Consider the following 27,643-nt stretch of genomic DNA (forward strand, 5'->3'; position numbering starts at 1 on the left):
TCTGTGATGAGATAACTGACTTTTGTTTCCACCCGCTGGCTCTCTGTTAACATCGTTGACGTAAGTAAGGTCCTTGTGCTGGACTATGTGGGGGTGAAGGTTTTTTCTGTCGAAATGCAGAAATTAACAGCGGCTCATCTTCTGTTTTCATATATACAACTAGTGTTAAGTATCTCTGAGAAGTATTCAAAACAGCAGGATAAGAAGTTGAATGAATAATTATTCTTTCTTTTCCTTCCATCTCTAGAACAAAGAAAGAATTATGCACGAGACAGTGCCAGCAGCATATCTGAAACGTCGCAGTATCATGTAGAGGTGAGACAACGAGTGATATACCAATTATAGCTTTCAGTTGCATGCAGTTATTTTTGCCTACATGATTTTTGAGGATACATATGCTTGAAGGCATATACAGCTTCCAAAATATCCTGTCAGCCCAAGATCACTTCAGAATAGATTACACTGAAATGTCTCAAATTCTATAGCTTTGCCATAATGAGCTGAAATTTTGATGTAGAAGAACGTAAGTAAAGTTGTGTGTAGTTTGGCAGACGGACAGGACTTCTCAATGGGATATCAGTTCAATGTGTTATGCTGCCCTGTCTCTGAACCTGGCTTGTGGCAAGGATGAGGTAGAGCTGGAAAACCCTGTGCTGTTGACGAGGCACACTGGATGATATTTAAAACGAATACTTTGATCAGTTATAATCAGCAGAAGTGACAGAATATTCAGAAAGAGCTGAGCATTAACCCCTAAAAGCCCCGTTAGTCTACTGTGTAGTAGTTAAACATATTCTGCCTGCACAGATTCTTCCCCAGTGTGAAGTGCAAAGTATGTTACTTCCTGTCTTGAGCTGCTTTGCAGAATTACTGCATGCTGCTGTCCTATTTTATACAGGAGTAGATGTATTTAAAATATTCAGCAAAGTAAACCTGGGTGCCCATATGTAGCCTGTTAAGCACTTTTGGATGCACTGCCTCATTCTGTAGTCTTACTTTGGCACAAACTTTCTCTCACTGCCATCAGACCACTATCACGGGTTAAGCCAAGTCTTGAAAATACCATAGATTTTCAGCTCCTTTTTGCTGGGTTTTAAATTAGCTGTAAATTGTGAGATCATATGCAGAGGAGTCTTAATTTCAAGTGCTTCTGTCCTGTGATCAGCTTGCAAATAAATACTTGTGTTGCTACTAATTGTCTGTTTATTTTTCTTTGGTTTCTTTGTAACAGTTTTGGTACTGTACTGGCATAAAAATTAGTACTTCTATTTGGAGTCTAAGTATTCCTGTGTGAGCAGCCAGTAGAGAATTTGTTTCACTTTATTTCTTTTAAATAATTATATGCAGCTTGTATCTACTTTCTTGTCTGTCATTACTAAGTGCTGTTTTCATGTAAGAGAAAAAAATCACACTTAATTTTTCTTATTTTTCTTTTATCTTTTTTTTTAAAGTTATTTAGAAAATAGATGGACAGGCATAGATTAAAGTTGGTTCAGCTTGAATGAGTGTAACCAGGTCTTCAATAAGATTGTGAAGCTGGATTTATGCCTGGATAAAATGACATAATTTTATGGGTTTTCTTGCATGGTTGGCCTGTTGAAGGAGAAATTGTCAGAACTATAGTGACAGGGAAGCTGTTTGAGGGGATGTCTGCGAGGTAGTATTTAATTTCTAGACCATTCATTGAATCTGGAGGATATTCCAAATTGATGGTGAGAAAAAGTAGTTAGTATACTACATTTCTACTGTGATCTGCATAAAAGAAGTGACTAGCCTGTCCATAAGGTATCCCAGTCAGATGCAAGCCCATCACAACTCTGGAAGGGGTAAGGACACTCCAGGTCAGGGTGGTGGTGCAGGTACATTGGCAGGGGTGTTTCTGGGAAGCTTCTGCGGATGCTTCCTGGATTCAGCTTGCCAAGAGAGACAGGTTTTCATTCCTCAAGAAAGCTAATTAAATACTCAGGGTTTAATTCTACCTTTGATACCTGAACAATGTCAGAATATGCCTTGAAGTCTAATCATTTACTGTAGTGAGGAAATGACAGTGGATGACAAACAGTGAGTTACAAAAATCAGTTGACTTAAAATGACATTATGGACAAAACAACCTGTCTTATGGCTTATTGGTGAGATCTGTCATGTACAAAGGCACATTTATTCATGAATAATTTGTATTGCTATTTTCTGGCAATTTGAATACTGACACTGCTGAGCAATAGGGAAAATTACAATTTTTTTTTTTTTTCAATGAACATCCCATTCACTAGCACTTGACCACCTTTGTTCTGGACCGAAAAGAGGCAATGATTACAGTAGATGATGGAATAAGGAAGCTGAAATTGCTGGATGCCAAAGGCAAAGTGTGGACTCAAGATATGATTCTTCAAGTGGATGACAAAGCTGTCAGTTTGGTGGACTTGGAATCAAAGGTAAGATCTGTGAGTGGCAGTCTCATTTTCAGAGAGAGAGAGAGAGAAAAAGGGAATGGGCAGAAAAATGATGTATGTGAGATTTGGTATTTTAATTAGCTTATTATCACTTTCCTTTTTTAACTCATGCAGCTTTTCTGAGATCAGGACACTGTACAGTAAAGTGGTGGTTTGTGTTTAATTTTGTTTTGTTTTTTTTCTCTTCCGGCAGAACGAACTGGAGAATTTTCCTTTAAGCACAATTCAGCATTGCCAAGCTGTGATGAATGCATGCAATTACAATTCAATTCTTGCATTAATATGTAAAGAACCAACCCAAAACAAGCCCGACTTGCATCTTTTCCAATGTGATGAAATTAAGGTAAGAGAGTAATGGAAGTCTGTTATGACTTATTTGAATAGGGGAAACTTTATGAATGGGCAAGTACAGTGGATAAAATCAAATTACCTGATTCATAGAAAATAATTCTCTTCTTTTATTCTTACAAATATGCTTTAAGTTTAATGCACTTATGATATAGACACTACTTAGAGTATGTTAGTAAATGTAGTGTATGTCTTGCAAGACAGTAGTCCAGTATGTAAGCTGAATCCTTAGTGCATGTTCAAATATGTCATTACTGTAAATATTGATTGTTGGGCTCTGTAGCTGTTCATTTAGATTTGCAAATGAGTAAAGCTCTGGAATATGTGTATGATTTGCATTCATGCTTCTGAAGAAAATTGTGTAAAATACTTTGAGTTATCTCAAAATTATCTTATAATGTACAAAGAACTCAACCGAAACTCTGAGTCTTACCTAGTCTTTCCCCTTTTTTAATGTATTCTGCAATACTTTTTTATTTCCAAGGTTATAAATTTTAATTTCTGTCAGTTACTTTACATAATTGGTATTTCTTTAAATTCCAATTGATAATTTCATGGGGATTTTTTAATTCCTTTGTAGTAGTTCATATAGTTGTCTTAAAACAACAGATTGCAATTTGAAGTTGGTATAGTGAGAGTAGTGTGAAGATGACTGGCTAATTGTGTGATTTGTTGCAAAGAATTTGCTGTTTCAGTGGAAACTGGGATCCTGTGAGAAGTTCAGGTGGCATTGTTAAATAATGCAGGGATCCTTTTTGAGGTCTGGTTGGACCCAGCTTCCCAAAGTGTAGAGGCGGTCTCTTTTCTTCAGTCTTTCATCTTTTGAAGTTGTTCTTCTGTGTACAAATAAAAATGCAGAGCACATAAGCATGACTTGGAAGTTCAGGATCCCCTTTTTCTTCTGAGGTATTGTTTGACTCTGTGACCATACTCTAGGTTTTGTTCCTTACCCATGAGACTGGGCTGGTTTTGAAAGGTTAGGTCTTTCTCCCTTGTCTTTTTCCTGCTTTTGATTAAATTTACCATGAACCTCAGGAGCCTCTGCAATAAAAAATCAGTCAAAATCAGTAATATTTGGGGCATTCAATATTTTCTAAACAAAAAATTGTTGAATAGTAAATATCAAGAGTATGATTAATGGAATTTTTCTGAGTTTAAGTTTCTCAAATCCTCTTAAGTTTTTTCTGTTAATACTTTAACCTTAATGTATCCCTCATCCATATTCTGTAGTGCAGTTCATTATAGCCTGAGAAGTCCCTTAATCCCCTTGGATCCTAAATTCAACAAAGTCTTCTGGTCCCTGCACAACCTACATATTCCTCACCAAAAGTTACATACTTCTCCGTTATGAGGATACTAAGAAAGACGTGGACCTTCTAGAGTGAGCTGACAGATTTGGGTTTTGACAACCTGTGTAGGAAATTAATTTGTCAGCTGAAGACCTGTAACAGAGCATTCTAAATCCTACGAGAAACTGTGACCTATTTAACGCAAGATCTATTAAAATAATGCCTTAGACGTGCATCAAAATTTCACTTGTGGGCCCCTGGTCGAGGCAGACTGCAGTTATAGAGAGGCAGGAGCCTACAGATTAGGAAATGTTCTGAAAAATTCATCTTCTGTTACATCAAAGACAAATTGGAGGCTATCATTATTTCTTAAAGGAAACTGTATCCCTACAAGTTACATTCCTAATCCTTTGTACTGCTACCATCTGTAGTAGTTTTGCTGCTACTATCTATAGTAGATTTTTTTAATGGTACGTCTTTCCCCTAACATCCTTGAGAAAAACAAAAATGATGTACACAGAGGGGAAAAAATAGCTTATGCAATAATGGTTGACTTGAGATAATTACAGCTGTTCAGAAAATTTTGGTAACTAGATGACATACTCATCTGATAATAATGCTTGAGATGGGAACATTGACAAAAATACCAACTCCCAGACAATAGCATTATGTGTTTCTTTGTTCTGTTTGTGTGTAAAATAATTTATCACAGAACTTTTAAATAAATGGGATTTGGTAAGGAGTTCTGGAATCTAAAGATGCCCTAAAAAAAGTTCATGATGAGATATATTTATTTTGTATATCTGGATAGTCTAGCTGATAACTGATGGTTTCTTCTTCTGTCTCTTTAGGCTAGCTTTATTCATGAAGATATTGAAAGTGCAATCAGTGACAGCAAAAGTGGGAAACAAAAGAAGAGGCTGGAAACACTGAGGTAAAAAACTAACTTCTTGGCAGCATATAAGATCATCAAATAATGCTACAATATTCAAAAGCTCTCCAAATCTGCCTGCTGTTTTTTGATCTCTTTTGCTAGTTGATAATATACTTCCAAAACCATGTGTAGAGGCCTTGCTTTAATAATTATCTCATGCTCTCTCAATTTATAGCATCACTCTTAGCTTTCCCAATTACACCTTAGTGGCAGGGGGGGGACAGCTGACATCAACACCACTTGCCAGAGAATAGCATTGCATGTCTCAGTTCTGCATATGGGTCAAGTAGTTCCAAATTTAAATTAAAAAAATAAATGCCCCGTAACTCCAAGTAAATAAGATTACAATAAAAGGTTTTGGGATCTAAAGATGTTAAATAAAACAGCAATTGAAGACTGAATAATCTTCCTGCCTGCCTGTTTAACGATGTTGAAGACTCCTTGTTTCCCTGGTAGCAAAAGCTTCTCTACCAGTAGGAAAATGTGGGGGAAAAGAGTTCTCTTGGGTTCAGGGATTATAAAGACATGAATTTAAGGTGAAAATCTAGCTTTTAAACAGTGGTGTGGGGAAGGGATGGGTTATGCATATGACAGGAGTTGGGTGTTTTTTGTCTGTTGGTATTAAGTTGCAGAATGACTTCCAAAACCTCTTTCTTTATGGTATTTAAAACTACACTAAGAACTGGAAAATTGGAAAATTGCAGATAGGAACATTGATACATTTGTATCAAGACAGGCCACTGCTGTAAAAAGGAAAATCAGCCAGGAAATCTAGTAGCCTTTGTTGGTAGGGTTTTAAGAAACAGGTGATTGGCAACCTGTCACATTTAGGGACTAGATACTCAACTTGTGATGGCTGAAAGGTAACTTCTAATGAAAACTTTCACATAAAATGGAAATCCAGCCAGTAAACTGCATGTGGTGGTAAAAATGCCACCTACTAAACCCAAGCCACTGAATTTACCTGTGTAAACTGGCAGGTCTCTAAACATCATGTTCTGTGGCACTGCTTGGGAATTTCCCGTGTGGCCAGGTGACGAGGATTTGCTAACCCCATCATGGAGCAAGTTTCCTACTGTGTTTAACATATTTACACATCATGGTCTTGAGTACTGCTCACTTAACGAGTCCATAGTATGTTCAACAGTAGAAGAGGTCCTTGTGAAGCCTCCTTGTCTTCTCTGATTAAACACTAGAAAATAGAATGTTTTTCCTTCAAGTGTCGCTTGTGGGCTTTTCTTCCGTTCGTCTAGGATGATATCCAAAGCTGAAAGCACCATCCCACCGCCGCCGCAGGCGCCCGCCCCGGTGCCACCAGGGACCATCACCCAAGTGGACGTGAGAAGCCGTGTGGCGGCGTGGTCTGCGTGGGCCGCTGAGCAGGGGGAGTGTGAGTATTTCTGGGAGCCCGCTGCCGCATGGCACAGTGGCAAACAGTTGTTCTGGGCAGTAGATTTTTATGATGCTCGGTAAGAACAAAAATAATTTGGAAAGAGAACTTTCGTAAAGATTACAGTAATTGAATCCATATACAGAAATGGTTGTACACGGTCACCCCTCTGTCCTCACTGAGAGCAGACAGGATTATTCTTCCAGTCTAGTTTGAAATGCCCCAAGCCACCATTGCCTGATCTGGGGAATAAGACCTGACTGTCATAATCTAACTTGTCATTTACTTGCACTTATCCACTTTCTGAATTTCTGTTCAGAGCTGCTTTTACTTGTTTTTATCTGGGTAGGGGTATGGGCTACTGATTTTAACCTGGGCTTTTTTGTGAGCGTAGTAACATTCACAGTAACCAGTACTGTCATAACTCTAGTAATTTAACGATGCCCTCTTCAGTAATAGGGAGAGCGTAGGCCAGGTATTTCAGACAATTAAAAAATATAATCATGGATTAAAAGGTGACTAGAGATCAGCATTATTTATTTAGCCTGTATGGCTAAACTAGTTGTTTTTTTTTTTAAAACCTTAACCAAGGAATTCAGTAGCATTTCTGAGAGGTTTGGATTTTTTTTATTTGGTGGGATTTTTTTTAAATCTCTAATGGAAACATTTTTATTTTGATCAGATTTCTTTGAAAAAATGCTCTTTAGAAACAATAAAGCTCCTTCTGTAAAACAGACTCTATTAAGGTTAAGGTGAGGCCTCTTTTTGTTGGTTTGTTTTTTAATAATAGATACTAAATTTTAGAATTAATAGTCATTAACCATGGAGTCTTTATTTTTGGTTTATTAAGTTATGTTTATATCACTTAACAAAGTACACAACTATGCAAAGAAAACAACGAAAAATGTTCAGAGAATTCTGTAATGTTAAGAATGTTTTCATCTACTAATCTACAGTATTACATTTATCTTGAGTAAAAGCTAGCTTGTTCTTCTGCTTGGCTTCTCCTCACTTCAGAGAAGTTTCATTAGTTTGTCAAGTGTCTTGCTAGACCACTTGTGGATCTGAGTTCCTGCAGTTCCTTTTATTCCACTCATGTGGATCTTTTCTAAAACATATTTATTAAAATCCCACCTGTTAACAAATGCAATGCAGTACTTAGTGTGACTTAAAAATGCAAAACTTATCATTTCTCAAAATGTTAACCTGTGTTCTTTTCAAATAAAAGTCACTGACTCTGTCCATTGTTATTTGGAAATACAAGTTCTATCACATCATTACCTCCCATTTTTATGTTGCCAGACTTGGCATCCTGTGTTGCTAATTACCTTTTACATCAAAATTGTCTTCGAATTCATTGCTACACTGTTGCTTACTTCTGATGGAGTAGCTTTCAGCATACTTTACAAAATGAGGTGATTTCTTGTTCCATTCTGTTTATAATCTGCCACTTTCTGCTGTAATTTTTTGATTTAGACCCTGGTACCATACTTCTGTGGTTAACTTCATTTATGCAACTAAGTTGACTGAGAGCATACACCTAAGCTTTTTTGTGAGACTTGGCAGGATCAGGCATTAGGGTGCAAGATTTTCAGGTTGTGTGGAGTCCTTGCAAAGTAAATGTTACAAACAGTTTTGCCCCATCTTTTTCTTACAGGAGTATGGTTTAAAGCATAAGCTGTATAGGAAGTGTTGGTTACTAATTTCGTATATATGGATGTCTTATTCGCTTCTTCCCTTTTCTGCAGTTGAAAAACATAGACAGTACCATGATCATGAAGAAACAGCAGAGATGATAGCAGCCAGGATTGACAGAGATGTTGTAAGTGAGAAACTACAAACGATATTGCTTAATGTCTGTGAAATTTTTGAGCCCTATTCATGGGAAGACTTTTTCCACATGGGAATTTCAGTGCTGCAGGAAAGTTTTCCAGGCAGCCTATGTTTGTGTGTTAGACCTAAAAATGAATAGTAGGGGTTTTTTGAAAAAAGGAAAAAAAGACTGAATGTTGATGTAAAATTTTCTGCTGTGAAAAGCTAGAAATATGACAGTGATTTTACGCAGTAGACCAAGTTGATCAAACTAGAAGGATAAAAAATTTCATCAGTTTAGTGGGACTTATATATGCGCAATATCTGGAAAATAAACATATGGTCATTTCTGAAGACAAGTGGACCATGTATATGTATAACCTAAACTTTTCTTGCCTATGAGCAACAACATTGGCAAGTCCTATGATGTATGCAATATCAAATATTGCCCCATTTCTCAGTTGTAACTTTCTATTTTTCTATTATGCTGTTGCCCTCAGCAACATCAGAGGGTCTTGAGGAAAGCATGTTGGGACCTGCTGAATTAGTCTATATGTGTTTTCCCCAGGGGCTCATTCATTCTCCTCCACTTGCTTTTTGAAAACAGTCCTTCAAAGAGCACTTGATAAAACTACATTCTGACATTCAACAAATAGCTTAATACTTTGTACTAAAGGAGGTTATGAAGTTATACTGTTTAGGAAAATGCTGTCCATTCAAATAATTAGAATTTTTTTATATGCTGTGAGAGAAAATGTAATGTGTGAACAAATTGTGTAATTGCAATCTGAATTTAATAATCTTTTTGCTTATATTTTAAAACTTCCAGTGGCCCTAAGTTTTTAAAACTCTAAGATTTAAAATACTTTACAAGTGTGTAAAGTTAAGAACATAATGGATCAAAATATGGAATGTTCTAGCGTGAACTTTGTTACGAGGAAGCTGTTGGTGTCTGAGACTGTGGTCATTTTGATTTCTGGAGTATTTCTGCTATAGAGTCTGTAGAGAAACTGTTACTTTACTTTTCTTTCATAGCAAATTCTGAACCATATTTTGGATGACATTGAGTATTTTGTTACCAAACTTCAAAAAGCTGCTGAAGCTTTTGCGGAACTTTCAAAGAGGAAGAAAACTAAGAAGAGTAAAAAGAAAGGACCTGGAGGTAGGAGTTCTTACTGCACAGAATTCTGTTTCTCTAATGAGCAGTGAAGTAGCTAGCAAATGTGTCTTTTGTGTTTGGTTTTTTTTTTTTCATGAATGTAGTGATTTTCTTTCACTATGAGCACAAAAATTCCTAAAAATTCCTACACGATATATTTTTAAAGGGAAACCTATAAAAATCATTTTCTTGAAGTTAGTGGGGAGTGACTAATTAGAGATGTGGCTGCAGAATATGCCCACTGTCATGGTTCTATAAATTTATTATGTATTTTTGTGTTTACTGTATCTGTATTATTTATGGAAGTTATATACTACATGAATGGATATATAAAAATCTCATTTTCTTCACCAGAGGGAGTTCTTACACTCCGTGCAAAACCACCACCCCCAGATGAATTTGTTGACTGCTTCCAAAAATTCAAACATGGCTTCAATCTTCTGGTAAGTGACTGCTGGTGGATATCATGGTGTGAGGCATGCAATAACAGTTTTTTCCTGGGAGAACTGGTGTTAAGTATAACACGATCTTTGTTTTCCCTACCACTACAAATTAATTTGACACCATTTCCCACAGCATTCTTCTGGAGAAACTGACTGCTTATGGCTTGGATGGATGTACCCTTCACTGGCTAAAAAAACTTGGCTGGATGGCCAGGCCCAAAGAGTGGTGGTGAACGCAATTAAATCCACTTGGCAGCCGGTCACAAGTGGTGTTCCCCAGGGCTCAGTACTGGGGCCAGTTCTGTTTAATGTCTTTATTAATGATCTGGACAAGGGAATCCAGTGCACCCTTAGTCAGTTTGCAGAAGACACCAAGTTGGGTGGGAGTGTTGGTCTGCTTGAGGGTAGGAAGGCTCTACAGAGGGAAGTGATTGTCCCCCTGTACTTGGCACTGGTGAGGCCACACCTCGGATACGGTGTTCAGTTCTGGGCCCCTCACCACAAGAAAGACCTTGAGGGGCTTGAGCGAGTCCAGAGAAGGGCAATGAAACTGGTGAAGGACCTGGAGCACAAGTCTGATGGGGAGCGGCTGAGGGAGCTGGGGGTGTTTAGTCTGGAGAAAAGGAGGCTGAGGGGAGACCTTATCACTCTACAACTACCTGAAAGGAGGTTGTAGCGAGATGGGTGTTGGCCTCTTCTCCCGAGTAACCAGTGATAGGACAAGAGGAAATGACCTCAAGTTGCACCAGGGGAGGTTTAGATTGGAGAGTAGGAAGAATTTCTTCACCAAAAGGATTGTTAGGTGCTGGAACAGGGTGCCTAGGGAAGTGGTAGAGTCACCATCACTGGAGGTATTTAAAAGACGCGTAGATGTGGTGCTTATGGCCATGGTTTAGTGGTGGACTTTGGCAGTGTAGATTTACACTTGGACTCAATGATCTTAAAGGTCCTTTCCAACCTAAACATTTCTAAGATTCTATGAATTTGGGTGTCAGCTTTGCTGCATTAATTTTCCTATGTCTTATTCCACTACTATGAATTGAAGAACTAAAATTATGGTGAAAGATGAAGAGGAGAAGGAAGAATCAGGAACATGATGGATTTGCTTTGTAGTTATTTTTAAGTTGGACTTTCTTGCATGTTCCTGCTATTCCAGAGAGTGTGGATGCTTTATTGTTGACGCCGCTGAGGGAGCTGCAGAAGGTCATCTTGTCTTTGGGAATGCATTAATCAAGTTTTCTGCCTTCTGCCTAACTTTTCTGGTACCTTGTCCACATAGAGAAACCTTGTGGGTCTTAAATGCCCTACTGCTGCCAGCCATGCAGAAATGGTCATGCCATCCAGGGAATTGTGAGCCTGAGTTTGTGTTGTCTTGGTCTCCACTGCTCTTTCAGAAGGAGCAAGTTCACAAGTATCCTCTTCAAGAATGCTGATATACCTGGAAATGTAATCTTCTTTGGTCCTTGGCTGACACACAGGAAAATAACTCAGCTGATACTTGACTGATCTTGGACTTTCAGCTTTGCATTCTACATCCAAGGTTGAACTGAGGCAAGAGCAAGGCTGGCTACCTCTGGCCTAGGTTGGCCTTTGAGCTTTGGGATGCTGCTCCTCAAGTTCTCTGCACAGTGACTAGATGAGTGTATTCTTTTTCAGCATTGTTGTGTTTCTTCTTTTCCTGGTTTCATAAAAAAAATTTCTAGGAACGTCTGTGGGGATCATGGCTCTGTTGCATGCTTGCCAACATCACCAGCTGTGGCCTTAATTTAGTTTTATTCAGCTATGCCCATCAGACTCTCTGTGCTTATTGCTATCATTACATAGGACCTTTCTGGCCTCAGAACACTCCATCCGAAAAATTGCTACTGCTTTATAGGTTTTCAACAAGCAATTCAAGGCTGATTCAAGAGCTTTTTCCTGGCATCTCCTCTTTTGCAAGTGCTACTAAAGGAAGGCAGCAAGTGGGACACCTTCAAAGCATTTACTTTCAGATACTGACTGTCCCTTCCAATTGCTGGGGAAGCTATGCCAACAGAGAAAATTGTTCTTGCATTCATTGAGTCATTATCTCTTTTATTCCTTTTGGGGAATGAATTCTGGTTGCAGGGCTGTAGGAGATATTTAGAAATGTTAAAAATATATATATTTTTAAAGCCCTATATCAAATACTGTGATTCTGACCTTAAAGTATTGTTGTTTTGGGGGAGACATATGTCTTAGAACATGCTGATCCTTCTCAGTAATAGTGCTTGTAATGTTCAATTTTCTGTTCTTACTTCTTACCAAGTTCTGCATTTAAACTAGTTTTTCACCCAAGAACAATGTGTGCATCTTTGAATCTTTATCTTCTGTGCAGGAGAAGAAGTAGTTCTTGTTTTGGTGCTCAGCAGCATCTAACACCTGGTTTCAAATGTTGCTCTTGAAGAGCTGTGCAGTAACAGTGGTTTACTTCAGCATCATTGCAGGAGCCACAAAAGCCTGAAATTTCAATTCCTGGTATTTTGTCAAACATGGAGAACTACATAAAATGAAGAGTCTAGTTTAAAAATAAAAGGAGTAACTAGAAGAATAAAATCTTTACCAGTAGAATGGAAACTGTTTTAAAACACTGTGCTGGAAGCTTCTAGAAAATGCCTACCATGTGTCAAAAAAACTTTAGAAAGACCAAAAGAAAGTTGTTATGACTAGAGAACAATGTATAGCAAGTTATTAGCAGTAAAAACACATCCTCCTCCTTTCTTCATTGTCAGGCGGACTCTGGAAGGCTAGATGTAAAAGTAGAATTAGGCTAGCCAAAAGCAGTTCGAGGAACAGATGGCAGGATGCAATAAAAGCTACTATAACTTTTTAAAACACATTCTGGAATGCTTCTTACTTCTGGAGCCTGCAGGGCCAACAGGCAATCAGTAAATAAAAGAAATCCTTCAAGAAGCTGTATCAGAGAAAGTATGCAATTTTTTTTTTTTTTTGTGCATATATTTACTTGGAAAAGCTTGATAGTGGACAATATGTTCATGAAAACCGTTTTTATGGGGAGCACAAGAGATTATCTGTTTCAAATTGAAGAACTGGTAATGGGTTAAAGAACAGCAAATCAAAATGGCAAGTTTCAGGCAAGTGAATAGAAACCCTGTTTGAATGGGTACCGCTCATCCATCTAGTCCAAAAACTAACTTGGCAAACCACTCAGTATGGTGTGTAACCTCTCTCAAACTGCCTTTCTTCCAGAGGAAGAGAAGTGGTTAAGGTAATGTTGACAATCTTTAAAGTCATTCCAAGGATCTGAGACAACCAGGTACCCTTGAGGTACCCACACACAAGATGCAGTTTGTAGGCAGGTATATTAAATTGAGGGAGAAGCAAACGTGCATTTCGCAAAACAAAATAATGTCTACAAATCCATCAGTTCTTTGATTTTTGTTTCTTTGGATTTCCAAAAACACATCCAGCAAGGTTGCACACCCTGAAGTTCTTAAAGAAACTGAGCTACTATGAGGTTAAATGTAGCTTCTTAGATTCTTATTTACTGAAACAGAAAACAAATTACAGGACTAAAAGGCCAGTTCTCAAAGTGCAGTAAATTCAGCACTGAAGTCCCACACATGCCTCTGCAGAGGCCTTTGCTGTCCAACATATTTACAGGCGTTCTGGCAAATGTGGATCGTAAAGTCTACAAATGTAGAAATATCTCATGATAGCCGATAAAGTGGCAGATGAAATTCAATAATGATAGATAAGAGAGTCATGGACAGGTAGGGAAAAATCTCATGTATAAAACAAATCAGAACAAAATGTTGATGTAATACAGATTCCTGTGGGAACTTCATCAGTGTTCAGTGGTGATCAACCAAGCAAATGTTAAGAACCATAAGGAAAAAAAGAAAATTAACAAATGAAGGGCATCAATATGCCATTATGTTCCCTGGCCTTATTTTGTTCCCAGTGTAGCAAAATTTAAGAAGGTACAAGGAGGACAAAAATGCTCAAAAGAATAGTAATAGTAGCTTGGAAAAGACCAGAGGAAGAATGTAATGAATCTGTAAATGGTTATGAGCATCACTGGAAAAAGCGAGTAGAAAAGAATTGCTCAGTTTTCATTTAGAGAAGAAATCCAGAATACTAATGAAACTAAGAGGTGGCAAATTTCCAAAGAAGATGCTGCTCTACAAAGCATATAATTCAGTTGCGGAACTTCTTGTTTTGCACAATAGGTGCTAAAGATACACATGGATTCAAAAGTAATTGGATGAATGAACACTTGCACTTAGTGGGTGTTGCAGCCAAAGCACTGGGCTTAGGCAGACCTGTGGCCTGACCAGAGATGGCCATTCTTATTGAAGTATTTATTGTCATAAAAATCAAATGTTTCTTAGAATGTGTCATTTTCCCATTCCTTCAGGCCAAATTAAAGTTCCATATCCAGAATCCTAGTGCAGCTGAACTGGTTCATTTTCTCTTTACTCCACTACATATGGTAAGGTTTATAATTTTCTCAGTGTTTTCTTCAGAACTCTTGTATTTATATACTCTGTAACCTTTTCAAGGATAACAAGATTGAAATGTTGTGTCCCTGGACAATAACTAAGGAGAAATGTGTGTATCTCAGGATAAGGTTCTCTTTAGAAAATAATTTATATCCTTTTCTGCATATATTCTCATCTATTAAAGATATTTATTTAAATGATCTTTAGCTTTGTGTGTTACAGTTTGCCAGTATAATTTTTAAATAACAATTAAAGACTTGTATACTTTGCGTAACGCAGGAGGAGAGTAGAAGGCATAGCCACATGTCTATTTAATGGAAGTATGTGTGGTTTTGATCAGTAGAGCAAAAATAACATTGCCAAAAGTGGGTCTAAATATAAAATGGTTGGTGACCAGAACAGCAGTTCTTCTGCAATAAATGGTTTCATTAATCTGTAAGATGTTAAGACATGTTGTTAGCTTCCCAGAGTTTTTGGGGTGGGGGTGGTGCAGGGTGGGTGTGGTTTTGTGAGTAATAAATGTTTCTTAGCAGCACTCTAGGTAACTTTATATTCACAGCAACTTCCTTACTGACAATGAGTATGTTATTTGTATTATTTTAATTCTTGGATTTAGGTGGTACAGACAACAGGAGGTCCAGAGCTTGCTGGTACAGTACTCAGCCCCCTCCTAACAAAGGATACTATAGACTTTCTGCGATATACTGTCACCAGTGAGGAAGGACAGTTGTGGATGTCATTGGGTGACACATGGACCAAAGCCAGGTGAGAAAACACCTTTGCATATTTTAGAGATGAGCTGTAAACTGGAGTTTATTGACACAATCTTAACCAGGTTATCCACTCCTCAATAAACTCAATATTAATTTGTTAGGCTTTGGACACCTTAGAACTGTTTTTTGAAGGTTTTGGAAAGGAGCTCTGTAGCCTCAGTGGGATTCAGGAGTTGTCTGATTTTAGAGGTCTCAAGGAGAGAGAAAATGCAGACAGAAATTTTTGTTTTGTCCATGTTATCAAGAACCTCTTGACATAATCTCTTGCAATCATCTTTTCTGAACTGTGCCTTCCATGTTTCCAGTTGTTTTTCACCATTATCTTTCCAACTCAGCTATCTGGAGTTAATTAAAATCTATTTGAAGAAGTTGTAATAAAAAGTGACAAAATATTGAAGAACAGGATACAGATTTCTATTTTCCATTTCCCAAAATTATCAAAAGCTAAAAGTTTACAATGTTTTCACCTCTTCAAAAGCATCATAATGCTATAAAGAAAATGCTTATAATTTTTAAACAATGTTTATTGGCTGAACCGTGTTACATGTGCACACCCTACATATTGCACTTAATGGATTCACTATTATGGTTAGGCTTAGCTAAAAATTAACTATTTTATGCATTTGTTGTTTTTGAGGTAAGTATATGGTTTGAAATCGCTTAGGTAGATAGAACAAACAAAAGAAAAAATTTAAATTAGCAAAGTGCGTTTTAACTCTGTAATCTGTGGTAGATGAGTACATTTCATGATGAATAAGTATGCAATCACTTGGGCTGGAAAAGCATCATGTATTTTGTGTTTATTCATCCTTGCTCTTTGATTTCTAATTGGAACATAAACATCTACCAAGCGGATTTCTTTAATTAATTGATTGATTTTAAAGTAGTTTTGCTGATAAGGAAGACTGCATGGAAAACCCTAGAGCATGGAGTAACAAGCATCCTCAGAGTAGGTAGAGTGATGTACAGGTCTTTCCCTTCCTTGATCTCAGTCTGCTGCAGGACCAGGAATGTCCAAATTCGTCCTTTGGGCCTATCGTTTGGCCTGCTACTACAAAATGAGCTGGACACAGGAATTGCAGCTCCTTGTGATTGCCAGAGAGCTTACCCCAGCAAAACACCATTCGCTTGCCTTCACCTGCTTCAAGCTCTGCTGACTTCATAGCAGCTTGTGGTGAGACTGGCAGTGCAAATTGCCTCGTAGCATTGGAGCCCCGTGCAGGGAAAATGGATCACTGCGTGAAATGATGGCCTCCTTGTCTCGGGAAATATCATCATCATTCATTTAGTCCGTCCTGAAAAAAAGTTTAAAGAAAAGTGAAGTAGCTCATGTTGGGCAATGAAGAATGAAGGACCTGTGCAGATTATAAATGATGGTCTGATTGATCTCAGTATCCAGAGGTGTGGTTTAGCAGGAGAGGTGAATGATAAAACTCGAAGGTTAATGACCTAGCTCAGGCCTGCTTATGTCCTTAACGGCAGGAGCAGTTTCTTTCTGCAAGGCACAGCAGGGAGCATAGTTGTGTTCAATAAATGTTTTCTGCTGATTTTCTGTGTTCTAGCACTATTCTGCTTGTAATGTAATCCCAGCCTCTCCTCTATACTAATAAAAATTCTAAAGCATTTCAATTTTTAGGAAACCTATTAAACCAGTATTTGTATGGCCCTTGACAGAGATCTGTAATTTTCTTTTCATACAGAGCGGATTGGCCCAAAGACCATTTTATTCCACCTTATGTCCCCCGTTTCCGAAATGGATGGGAGCCTCCTTTGCTGAACTTCATTGGAACTCCAAAGGAGCAAGAACTCAATCATTTGGCTGAATCTGTGGCAAATGTTGCAGAGCAACAGCGGAAGCAAGAAATGAAAAGACTGTCAACTGAGGTAGGTTACCTGCAACGGCATTTTGTAAACCAGCTGAAGGCAACACCAACTGCTTCCTTCATAAAGAAAATGTTCTGTGACATTGTTGGAGTAACTGTGCTCCAATGTCTGCTACATCAGTGCAAGCTCATTATGTTTATATTAAAGTTATACGAAACCAAATACCTATTCAGCCATCAAAAATGCAATTAGGAAAAATACAAGGCTTTTGCCTACTGTTCTCCTTGAACTTGGTGCCCTTTCCCACCTCAGCTGGGAGAACAGTCCAAGCCCCTAAGGTTCAGTTTGATTCTAGGCCTGTGCTTTCAAATCCCATTGATTTTGATCATATATACTTCAGGCAGAATTTGAACCAAAGTGTTTCCAAATGTGCATTCATGCACAGGCACACAAACAAAAAGAAAAAAACCACCACTTTTTAGGAAATTTTGGATTTAAACTGCTTCTTCACAAATGTGGAATTTAATATTCCTTTCATTAATTTCTTGACACTTTCACTGTATTGCAAGATAGTATTCAGACTATATCAGAGTAATGCCATGTCAGGTAACTTAAGCCTACTTCTGAAAAACGACTGCCAATTAGAAGAATTATTGTACAGGAATATTTTCCCATCCTTTTCTCCCAAGAAATGTGATGGATTTAGCAAAAGATAGGTTATTCTATTTAGAGAATGGAAACATGCACCACCATCTAAAAACTTCAGAGAAACCAGAGTGTGTTTTCTGACCAACTCTATAGTCAGCGCTTTTGTTTCTCAACAAAGATTCTACCCCTTACTTTTTCAGCAGAGTTAGTCAGAAAATGTACTTTGATCTTTTTTGTGAAATTTTTAAGAATATATGTGGATTTGGTTGCTTCTTAATTAACAAAAAAATCTATTGCCTTTTTAAACATATAAAAGTTTTCATTTCAGAAGCTTTTTGTTGTTGGGAGGACATAAGCTTGAATTAAAAAATTTAATTTCTTTTTCTATGGTACTTTTAGTTTAAATCAAGTGTTAGATAGTCCAAGGTCCCCTGTTAGCAGCTGTGATACAGAAGTGCACTTAAGAATTTTCTAGGTTCAGTCCGTAGTCTTTTCTATCTTCCTCAAGCAATCTACACCAGTACAGTATTTGGAGTACCTCTTAACACAGTGATGCTGGATTTTATCTTAAATTTATAATACATGTAATATATATATTTTTATCTGTTAGTGAAAAAATGCACATATGGAAGAAGATTCAAGGGAAGGATTATTGGCTGTTATGGGATGGTGTTCTTGCAGATCTATTCTCTTATTGGAGGCAACAAAGCTTCCCCAGAAAAAGTTCATCACAACTGTCTATGGAAAGCTTGTCAAAATAAAACTCTTTTTAAGAAAATCTCCAGTAGTCATCAAAAAGAAAAAAAAAGTCTACTTAGCTATAGAGACAAACAAATTGGGTAACAAGTCTGCCAAGCAAAGGAGGATAACATGGTACCTATTTGTGTACTTAAAACACTGTTTGGCTTTATGCCTGACAAGATATACAAGAATAAATGTGTCAAAAACTAAGTTATTGCCAGTGATTCGACCAAAAAAGTATTTAGTAAACTTAATGGGCACAATAATGTGAAATATTGCTGTCAGTTCCTTCCCTAGTCATCTCCCGAAAAAGTCTCATCAAACATTGTCTCAGTGTTTCACTGCTGCTCTACATTTCCATGCAGATTGTTTTGTTTACCTTGTGCTGCTTCTAAATAATTAAAAAAACCCAACCAAACAAAATACAGTATTGAAAAAAGAGGATTAGTTTTTCTCTTCTGATGATTGTAAGGATTTCATTTGTTATTTATATATATAATAAGTTAAAACAAATTTGGAGTTGGAGAATATATTGAGGTATTTTGGTTGCTTCTGTTTCAGGGAGTTGATTTTGTTCTTTTTCATGGTGGTAATGTTGATTGGATTGGTAGTTATTTGTGCCAACTTAGCCTCTTTGTCTTAATCCTCAAAAGACCAAAAAAAAAAAAAATTAAAATATATATTCCAGTTCATTGAAGGTGTTTGTGTGCCTGGCACCTGGGGTATCTGGCCCTAGTTTCATGACTGTCACTAATTCCCACGTGGTCTTGGGCAAGTCATTTAACCTTGGTACCTTGGCTCCCTGCTGCTCAGCACGTCGCTAGGGGCAAAAGCAACTGAGCTGCTTAATAGCTGTGAAATGTTGTAGGTGCTCAGCTGGAAAAAGCTGTGCGAGTGCAAAATGCTATTTGTCTGCAGCAAAAGGACCACTCTGGAGTGGGTGATACCAGAATAATTATTCTTTCATAAGTCTGCTGTAACAGCTTGTTTAATGAAGAGCACTGGAAAAATAAGATGAGAATTTAAGTGTTTGTCGTCTTGCCGCTAATTGGCCTTGTGCCTTGCTGTGACATTACTCTCCTGAGGACCAAAGCTGTATGTCGGGAGCTGTGCCACGCTGGGAGTGGAGAGGGGGTGCATGTGGCTGCCCTCACTGCTGGGCAGGGACTGCTCTGGCATCTGGCAAAGTGCGTTGGATGATCCGACTCATGAGAAACTTTTTTTTTTTTCCTTTCCTTTCCTGAATCTTAAGATCTAACCACACACACAGCTCCCACCAGAGGGGTTTCAAGGTGGAGTCAGTTCAGCAATAAGGACTTCAAATGGCAGTGAAACAATGGGGAACTGGTGATAGAGAGTCCAGTGAGGCTAAGGCGATGCAAGTAATTTGTGTGTGAAGTAAAATGAGTTCTTCTTCCTGGATGTCTTTTGATGTAAGGTATAAGCTAGGTGACACTTGAGATTTTTTCAAAGAGGTCTTAATAATATAGTCTTAAAGAATATGCTATGTGTATGGGGAGTCTTGTGTGGTTTTAACTTCTTTTCATAAACCCTCAGCCCCATAGGCAAGTGTCTCTGGGTGCCACGTCAGATACTTGGATGTAGAAATTAGGTGGGTGGCTTTTCTGTAGCCACAGAGACAGAAAAAAATAAAGGCGAAAAAAACCAAACATCAAAACCCCCAAGAAAGTAGGCTTAGAAATTTGGCAATTTTTGATTAATCTCAGCTATGCTAACTTGTGCAACTGAATGGTGGTATATGGAAAAGATCCAGAATGAGCAATTTCAATATCGTAATTTTCAGAAATGAACTGCTTTGCTCATTTCTGTTTTAAAGGTAATCATAGTTAAAATAATTCTTACTTAGAAGCAGAGTATCGTTGCTGGATTTGAGGAGGGTTTTTTTTAAAGAGCTGCTGTTTAAAGAGAATTTCCTAAAGCCTTGAATATTCTTATATATGTGCTTGAGATAAATTGTGATTATTTTCCTTAATTAAAATCCTTAACTATACCAACTATTGCATTCCTTTTTGCATTTCTTCTTTGACTATAGTCATGCTCAGTGAGAGGGTGACATAAATGAACCACTTCATATTATGATCCTGCAGGAGAGCGATAATTTTGCTTGGGAGGTTTTATTTCTTATACAGAGTCACTGTTAGCTAGCTAGAGGTTTCTGACTTTAAGTGTACATTTAGAGCAAAAGCTCAAATCGGCTTCTCGGTGCAGTTTATTTTAAAGCCATTCAGCCACTGTTTGTAAGTTGTGTTGCTGTAGTGGTATCTGAGAGACGACATGGACCTTGCCCCAGAGAACTGTTTTTCTAAAGAATATCCACTGCAATATTAATGCAGTTGGATGACTTAGGATAGAAATTCTTTTATTCTTATCCTTTTGATCTCCCTGTTTACATATTTGAAATACAGAAGTTATTAACTTTTCATAGCAGAACCATGAGCACCTGAGGACGTGTGAATGCTGACAGGGACCCTGGGGGTGCTGGATTAAGTGAACTAGGCAGTGCTGCTGATGACACTAATCCACTTTGTGGCTTTGTTTCTTTTTTGTCTTCCAGCCTCCCAGTGTTCCCGACTACCCTCCGTCCGATGGGTATGCATTCAGTAACACAGCTTACAAAAGAGGGCCTCTGCTGGACCAAGGGGCGGCTGTTGCTGCCTTTAAGCAAACTGTTAGCCGACATGTAGATAGGTAACACTGAATCAGCGGCGTACGTGGTGCTGTGGATAACTGTCCCGACATTGCTATTGGGGTGGTGGTGTCTGTAATTGCCTCTGGTTGTGTCTGGAGCAGATCATTATTTCTATGAGGAAGTGATTCTGGTTAGCAGTGGGTATTCTGCTTTTGCTTCTATAAGGCATGTCATTAAGACTCTTTTTAGTATAATTTCTATGAAACTACCCTGTTTATGTATGCTGTTAAATCAATGCTTTTGTCAAAAATGATATAGTGGAATTCCAATCCAATTGAGAACACAGAATCCTCCTATTTGGGTTCAAATTTTATTTCTGCTTTGTTTCATGTCTTTAAATACACTCTTTGCTTTTTTCAGAGCTACAAAAAAAAAGACAAGTCTGCTCTGAGATTCACCTATCCTTGTTTCAAAAGACTGTTTGATTTGCTTAGCTGCTTGCTTAGTGCTCCATAGTCTCTTGCTTTTTTTTTTCTGGGCTGGTGTATAAATATCCACTTTCAGAACAGTAACTCCTTATTTCTTCCATTCTCTTTCAAATGTTACAGAAAATGCTTTGAAATGTTTATATAGCAACCAGTGTCTTTTTGCACATCCTCTTTCATTCCCTTCATTTTAGCCTAAATCCAAATAGCTTGACAAGATCAAATGCAGTGATCCTTGGAGTCTCAGCCTTGTCTGTGAGGAGAATTTATACCAGCACAAACTGTGGAAGTAAATTGGTAAAGCAGTGTTGGAATTTCTCCCCCATGTCAAACCATATTCTGTATACACCCTATGGACAGTATTTTGGCTTATGTGCCATGGAAGATGTTGAAGCTAAGTTTTTGGGATCAGATTGCTGGTTAAAACAGCTTTGAATATAACTCTCTTGATTAAAACCTTTGCATAATCCCTAGTTTTGAGCTATGTGCTAAAAGATCCTGTTGTTAATCTGCATGCAAACAAATTCCCGTGTGGTATGCAGGTTTAAGACTCGATTCTTTTCCTGAACTTTGGATTTATTCTTCATAACGACAGAAGTAGTAGTCATCTCTTAATCATTTTGTCAAACTTGGTTACTTTTTGAGTTCTTGTCTCAGGACCAGTCAGCTTGAAATCTAGATGATCTGTACTCTAAATTCCTTTCTGTCTTATCTGTAATGTGATAAGACCTGTTTTGTCCTTTTGGAGTAAGAGTATTCCATGTAAATGTTGTTGCCTCCTTTTCAGGTTTAGAGAATGAGTCTTATTACATTGAACTATTGATGATATCGGTGCACCTGGCTGCAACTGAAAGAGTCATCCAAGCCTCTTTCGTGGCGGGGGAAGAGAAATGGGTGTTTCTAAGAAGCAGTTCATGTAAGGTGAAATTAGTCTTTTGAAAGATATGAAATCAGACATGCTGTAGTGGTGCCCATTTCTTACCAGTGATTGTAGACTGAGGGAGTCTAGATGGCTGGTACTGATGCAAACATCCACAGTGTGCCCCTATCTTCCAGTCTGCTCAACACAACACAAACTTCCATTTGTTAATTGGCTCTTGAGACATATAATACGTGCCTGGTAGGAGCTCATTATTGAGGGAGAGCTGTTAATAGGTATTACCCCCAGTAACTTCCATTTAAAGATAAATTTTAAAGCATCTGTGAAGAAGGAGGTGGCAGAGTGGATTTGGGGGAGGGAGTGAGAAATTCAGCTGAACCTTTCAGCCGTTGTTTGCTGGTCCTTGTTCAAAGGTAGCATTCCTAATGAGTGGTCTGAAGGCAGTGACCAAACCACTCACTACCTTCTGAGGGACAGGTAGGCTGCACCTTGTCCAGGGAAATTTTAATCACAGAGAATTTCAGTGAGCCTTACTCCAACATGTCAGAACCTCCAGTAAGGTGTGCTTTCCTTGAGTGATGTAAAATGTCAGGATCTTAAACTTTCAGTGTGATATTAGGTATATCGGGGATGCTCTCTAATGCTAAAAGAGTACTGAATAGTTTTTCAGCAAGTTGTGTGGTGTTTCAAAGTAGTATGCTGTGTAGTTTGGTTTTGTGCTGTCATTTGAAGAAAAGCACCCTGAAAGTCTCTGCAATCCACTAGGCTCTTGAGCAGCATGCACTGGAGAGGAGAGGGCTGCAGTTACGGTGTATCTGATAGGCAGTAAGGAAACACAGTGGAGGATGGATGGAGGGAAGTGTTCAGAATATTTGTGCCTTGAGTAAACTGTTTGGCTTATTCAGCTAGGCTTGAAGAGTTATGGACTCTTCACAAGCATACAGCCATTGCCCGGCCCATGTTCTGGGGATGTTGCTGTGGAGTAAAACTGAAACATAAGCATTTTTTAAAATTCTTCTTGAGTTATGTTTTTTGAAGGGATCAGGATAGTTAGGTGTGGACAAGGTAGGAAGACGCAGTTAGTGAAATGAGTTTGGAAAGGTAGCCTAGAAGTAAAAGTACCTTCAGAGGTACATTAGTCATATCCCTGAGATAGTAAGAAAGAAGTTCAAAATTATATGAATTTTGAGTGGGTGGCAGAAAAAATTGGGATTACTCACACATCTTTCACCCTCATAACAGCTGTTCTGCAGGCTGGGGTTCATCCCATGTTTTCCACTCTCTCCTTAAACACTTTTAGTGTTTTATCTTTCTTGCAAAATAATCTTTCAATCTAAATATGACTCTTCCTTTGTTCTGCTCTTCAAGTGAGACAGTTCTCCACAGCCATGCAATAGCTAGGTTACTACTGGATTGCTCAGGGACCCACGGTTATACAGCACCAGCATCAGCAACTATCTGCATTCATATCCCTGTGCTGTGATGTTGTATGAAGCATTTCAAGCCATTGATTACTTCATGTTTTCATTATCTGTTTGGATTTTTTTTTTTAAACTTTTCTACCTGGTATGGATTTAAGTTGTTCATTGTAATTTGCAATAAGTGAATAATATTACTGTTTCTTTTGGACCTGTTTTGAGGGGGCTGGGGGGCTTCTTAGCTTGAAGAGGTACTACATCGAAAAAACTAGTAGCTTCTTACCCAAAGGCATTCTGAACAGGTCTTTCCTCATTGAAACAAAGACAGAGTTAAACTGTGGTATGCCTTGTTCTACAATGGACCCTGTTTGTAACTGCCAAGAAGTTATTTTTCATTTTTAATTGATATAGTAACTTAAGGTTGGTAGAGTTGATGGTATCTTATGGTCAATTAAGTAAACTGATCTACAGTATATAAACATTTTCTAGAGTTTAATTCCATTGGAGTTCATGGAAAAAATTATTCATCTATTATGCATTTGAAACAATTTATGATGAACGCTAGAAATATAGTTTCATACAAAGCACAAGATATCAATTATATACTAAGTGCATAGTCATTCATTTCTATGCAAATGGTTGTTCAACCTACTGTAGGAAAACAGCCTAAATATAGTGTACATATTTATTTTAAAACAATGGCACCTGCTAATCTAAGTTGTTATGATACATCATGCAAGCAGTGAGCCAATAAAGATTACCTGTTCTTGAGGTCCCTGTAGCTCAACTGCCTCTTTCTTTTGTTTCTTTTTTTTTGGCACTTAAATCAGTGCATTGTGAACAGGTAGTTCTACACCAGCCTCATGTTAAGGTGAGGTGGGGTTTTTTGTTTAAATGTTTTCCAGGTTATTGAAAGAGGGCATTTTGTCTATGTTTTTATTTGCTTGAATGTCTCACTGAACAATAGTCTGATCTTTGCTTTTGCAGAAACTATGAAGCACACAGTAAAGCACAGACCAAGAAATATGCCAAATGCAAGTACGAATTTATGGCAAGAAACAACAGTGAGCTTTCTGTCATGAAAGAAGAGATCGTAGAGGTAATTTTTCTTGCAAAGAGAAGACATGAATTTCTGGTACTACTCAAAGCTGAGGGTACCTTTCCTGTGGATGGTGTGGCTGTCCTTAATGATTACTTCAATGTGTTTTATTTATTTCCCTTAATATGGAAAGTTCAATTTTATTTTTTTTTTTGCATTGTAGACAAGACAAATGGAGATTCTGCACTGACTTATGAGATCCATGCTGGAAATAGATTTGTGTGTTTCTTCCATCTTCTCTGGTGTTGCTTTTAAAAGCCTCATTTAGTAGTATTTACATAACTGGCTCTGGCAAACACAATCTGTGTATGCACAGGGCATAGTGAAAGACTGCCCTTTCCTGGAAGAGGTGGTACCCTGAAAGCTAGACACATTTGGAAGGGAGGGAGCAACAAAGAGAGAAAACGTTGCGTATGAGATCGCACGGCAGGTAGTCAGATTTCAGACTTCCCCTGGCCACCCTACTCCACTTCCCTCACAAGTGCGCACTCTTCAAATTTGTGCTCTCCTAGAACGATGCACTTTTCCTTGGGTTATTAGTAGTTAGTTACTCCTTTTGTCAACAGCATATAGGTTGCACAGATGCCAGCCACTCTGCACAAGTATTTGATTTTCATTACACTGTCTTGTCCAGCACATGTCTGAGTTTACAGAGGTTCATTACACACTTTTTTTCCATATGAAAGCCACATTTTGAAAAGTGCAGTATGACCACATAGAATTAACGATGGTGATAATCAAGGAAGCCTACAGGGGCTTCTTAGGGACATCTGATTAAGATCTGTTGGCTATTGCAGAACCTGACAAAGTTATGGTTTCATTTTGAAACGATGCACAGTCCAAGTACTGGCAGAAAAAGTCAGAAAAAAGTATGTAATTAATTTACCAAATTGTTTCAGATTCTGGATGACAGAAAGCAGTGGTGGAAAGTTCAGAATAAAAGTGGCAGCACAGGCTTTGTGCCAAACAACATTTTGGACCCTCTGAGGAATCAAGAAGGTGGTCTAGGGTGGTCAGAGCCTGCATATACCCGCACCATCCAGGTACTGTCTGCTCCTTGGGAGCAAAACTTTCTTTTGAAGTGTCCATGTGTATGTGTGGAGGAGGAAGAGATTCACAGCAAGGCTAAAATATCTTCATGTTCCACTGATATGTGAAAAGATTTATTTTCCTGTACAGGCTGAAGCTGATTTCTGTATTGCATAGAGTCCAACATGACAATAAAGTTGATAGAGATACAGCAAAACATTTTCCTTTAAGGTGTGGGGTTTTTTTAGTGCTTATTTGCTTAGAGGTGGTAATTTTGATCCTAATGGATGTGTATGCATTTATTTCAATTGCAAATATCCTTTGTGGATTGATAGCTGTTGATGCCAAAGAAGGAGTTTGAATTATTCAAGGTAGGATCATCTTTGTTTCTCCTAGGAGAGTGAACACTAGCTTTTCTTCTTATTTTCTATTTTTGTGTGTCTCTATCTTCGTCTTGAATTTATTTAATTATTGTAATTTTGGAGTCATAAAAATAGGTACGTTGGCTTTTGAATTCACTCTATTCTCCTGACCTAATTTTGGTTTTCTTTCTTTCATGTTGTGGTGTGGAATTAAGATTTTTTTGTTGTTGTCGTTTCTTTTATATGTTGAACAGAATTAGAGGGTAAAATATATATATATTAAAAAAAAAAATTATCTTACATCAATACAATTGTCCACCTGAGTAAGGTTATACAGGATAAAGTTGTAATGTGTACTTTTAGACAACATGAACCTGGAGATTCATAAAATAAGAGGTTGTATTTTCTAAGACCCATTTCTTCCTTTTTATTTCTAATGATTTTGAAAGATTAGGCAAACACGTTTGGATTAAGCAGAAATTCCAGGCCTACCTCTGAACCAGACTTTTTCAGTCCAAATGCAAACCAGGCTTCTGGTGAAACTTGAACTTAAATTGAATTTAACCTAATATTCATTCCTTGTGCCTACACACTCCAGCTGATGACTGAAAATCAAGACATGCCATAATGTTACTGTTGACTGTCTCTGCCACGGACTCATCTAAAAGTCCCAGTTGGAGGTGCCACTCTGCCGGATTCTGTGTGCACAGCTATCGTGAAAACTGCAGCTTTTGCAGTATTTCCAGTTTTGCCATGGATATGGAAAATCTTTTGAGAAACAGGTCCTATGCTATTCCTGGCATGGTAATATGGTAGACCCATCTTGAGCTTGGTGGGCTTGAATCAGACCATTTCTGAGTTTTTGCTATCCCTAATTGTTTGCCTATAATGTATGAGCTCATTCTAAATTGATTATGATTTTTGCCTGTCTGTGAAATGAAGCATGCGTCTAGAGTGCTTTTCAAATCCTGATGTAAAGATCTGACTTTTTTTTTCCTTTGGGTGCATGTCATTTTTTGTGTTTGGAATTTGAGAATCCTGAGCAGACTGAGTACAGTTTTGAGTAGAGGTTCTTACACTACTCTTTGTAATACACTGCAGGTTTTGAAGTTTTCTGTTTGAAATAACGACATGACATGGGAAATAGTAAATTAATCATTTTCACAAAGCATTCTCCATGGACCTATGAAAACTAGTATCAGAGAACAAGATTTAAGATAATTTTGTTTCTTTGCCCTCTGGCAGGTTGTTTCCTACAGCTTTATCATATTCAAATGTGAGCTTGAAATACTGTGAAATTATTTAGGAATATAATGAATTAGGATAAATTGAGTCTTTACCAAGACATGTCAGTAATGTTGCTCTTAACTTTATGTGATTATTATAATTTTAGCACTCCTGAGTGTGCGCATTTGTCTCTTTCCC

The 27,643-nt window shown here is 37.9% G+C and overlaps 1 protein-coding gene across 1 annotated transcript in view; it reads left to right on the plus strand.

The window, feature by feature from the left end:
- Positions 1-247: 247 nt before the first annotated feature.
- EPS8 (epidermal growth factor receptor pathway substrate 8) overlaps positions 248-27,643 on the plus strand; it is a gene marked incomplete at its 5' end in the record, with an annotated part of 43,051 nt that continues 15,655 nt past the window's right edge. The window contains 14 exons of the mRNA XM_009698188.1: positions 248-315; positions 2,271-2,432; positions 2,644-2,793; positions 4,939-5,021; positions 6,275-6,411; positions 8,160-8,233; positions 9,259-9,385; positions 9,737-9,825; positions 14,225-14,299; positions 14,926-15,074; positions 16,783-16,966; positions 20,871-21,004; positions 24,716-24,827; positions 25,727-25,870. Coding sequence (XP_009696490.1) covers positions 248-315; positions 2,271-2,432; positions 2,644-2,793; positions 4,939-5,021; positions 6,275-6,411; positions 8,160-8,233; positions 9,259-9,385; positions 9,737-9,825; positions 14,225-14,299; positions 14,926-15,074; positions 16,783-16,966; positions 20,871-21,004; positions 24,716-24,827; positions 25,727-25,870 — 1,688 coding nt within the window. The remainder of the gene's footprint in view (positions 316-2,270; positions 2,433-2,643; positions 2,794-4,938; positions 5,022-6,274; positions 6,412-8,159; positions 8,234-9,258; positions 9,386-9,736; positions 9,826-14,224; positions 14,300-14,925; positions 15,075-16,782; positions 16,967-20,870; positions 21,005-24,715; positions 24,828-25,726; positions 25,871-27,643) is intronic.

Source organism: Cariama cristata, unplaced genomic scaffold, assembly GCF_000690535.1.
Source record: "Cariama cristata isolate BGI_N322 unplaced genomic scaffold, ASM69053v1 scaffold11534, whole genome shotgun sequence".
Lineage (NCBI taxonomy): Eukaryota > Metazoa > Chordata > Aves > Cariamiformes > Cariamidae > Cariama > Cariama cristata.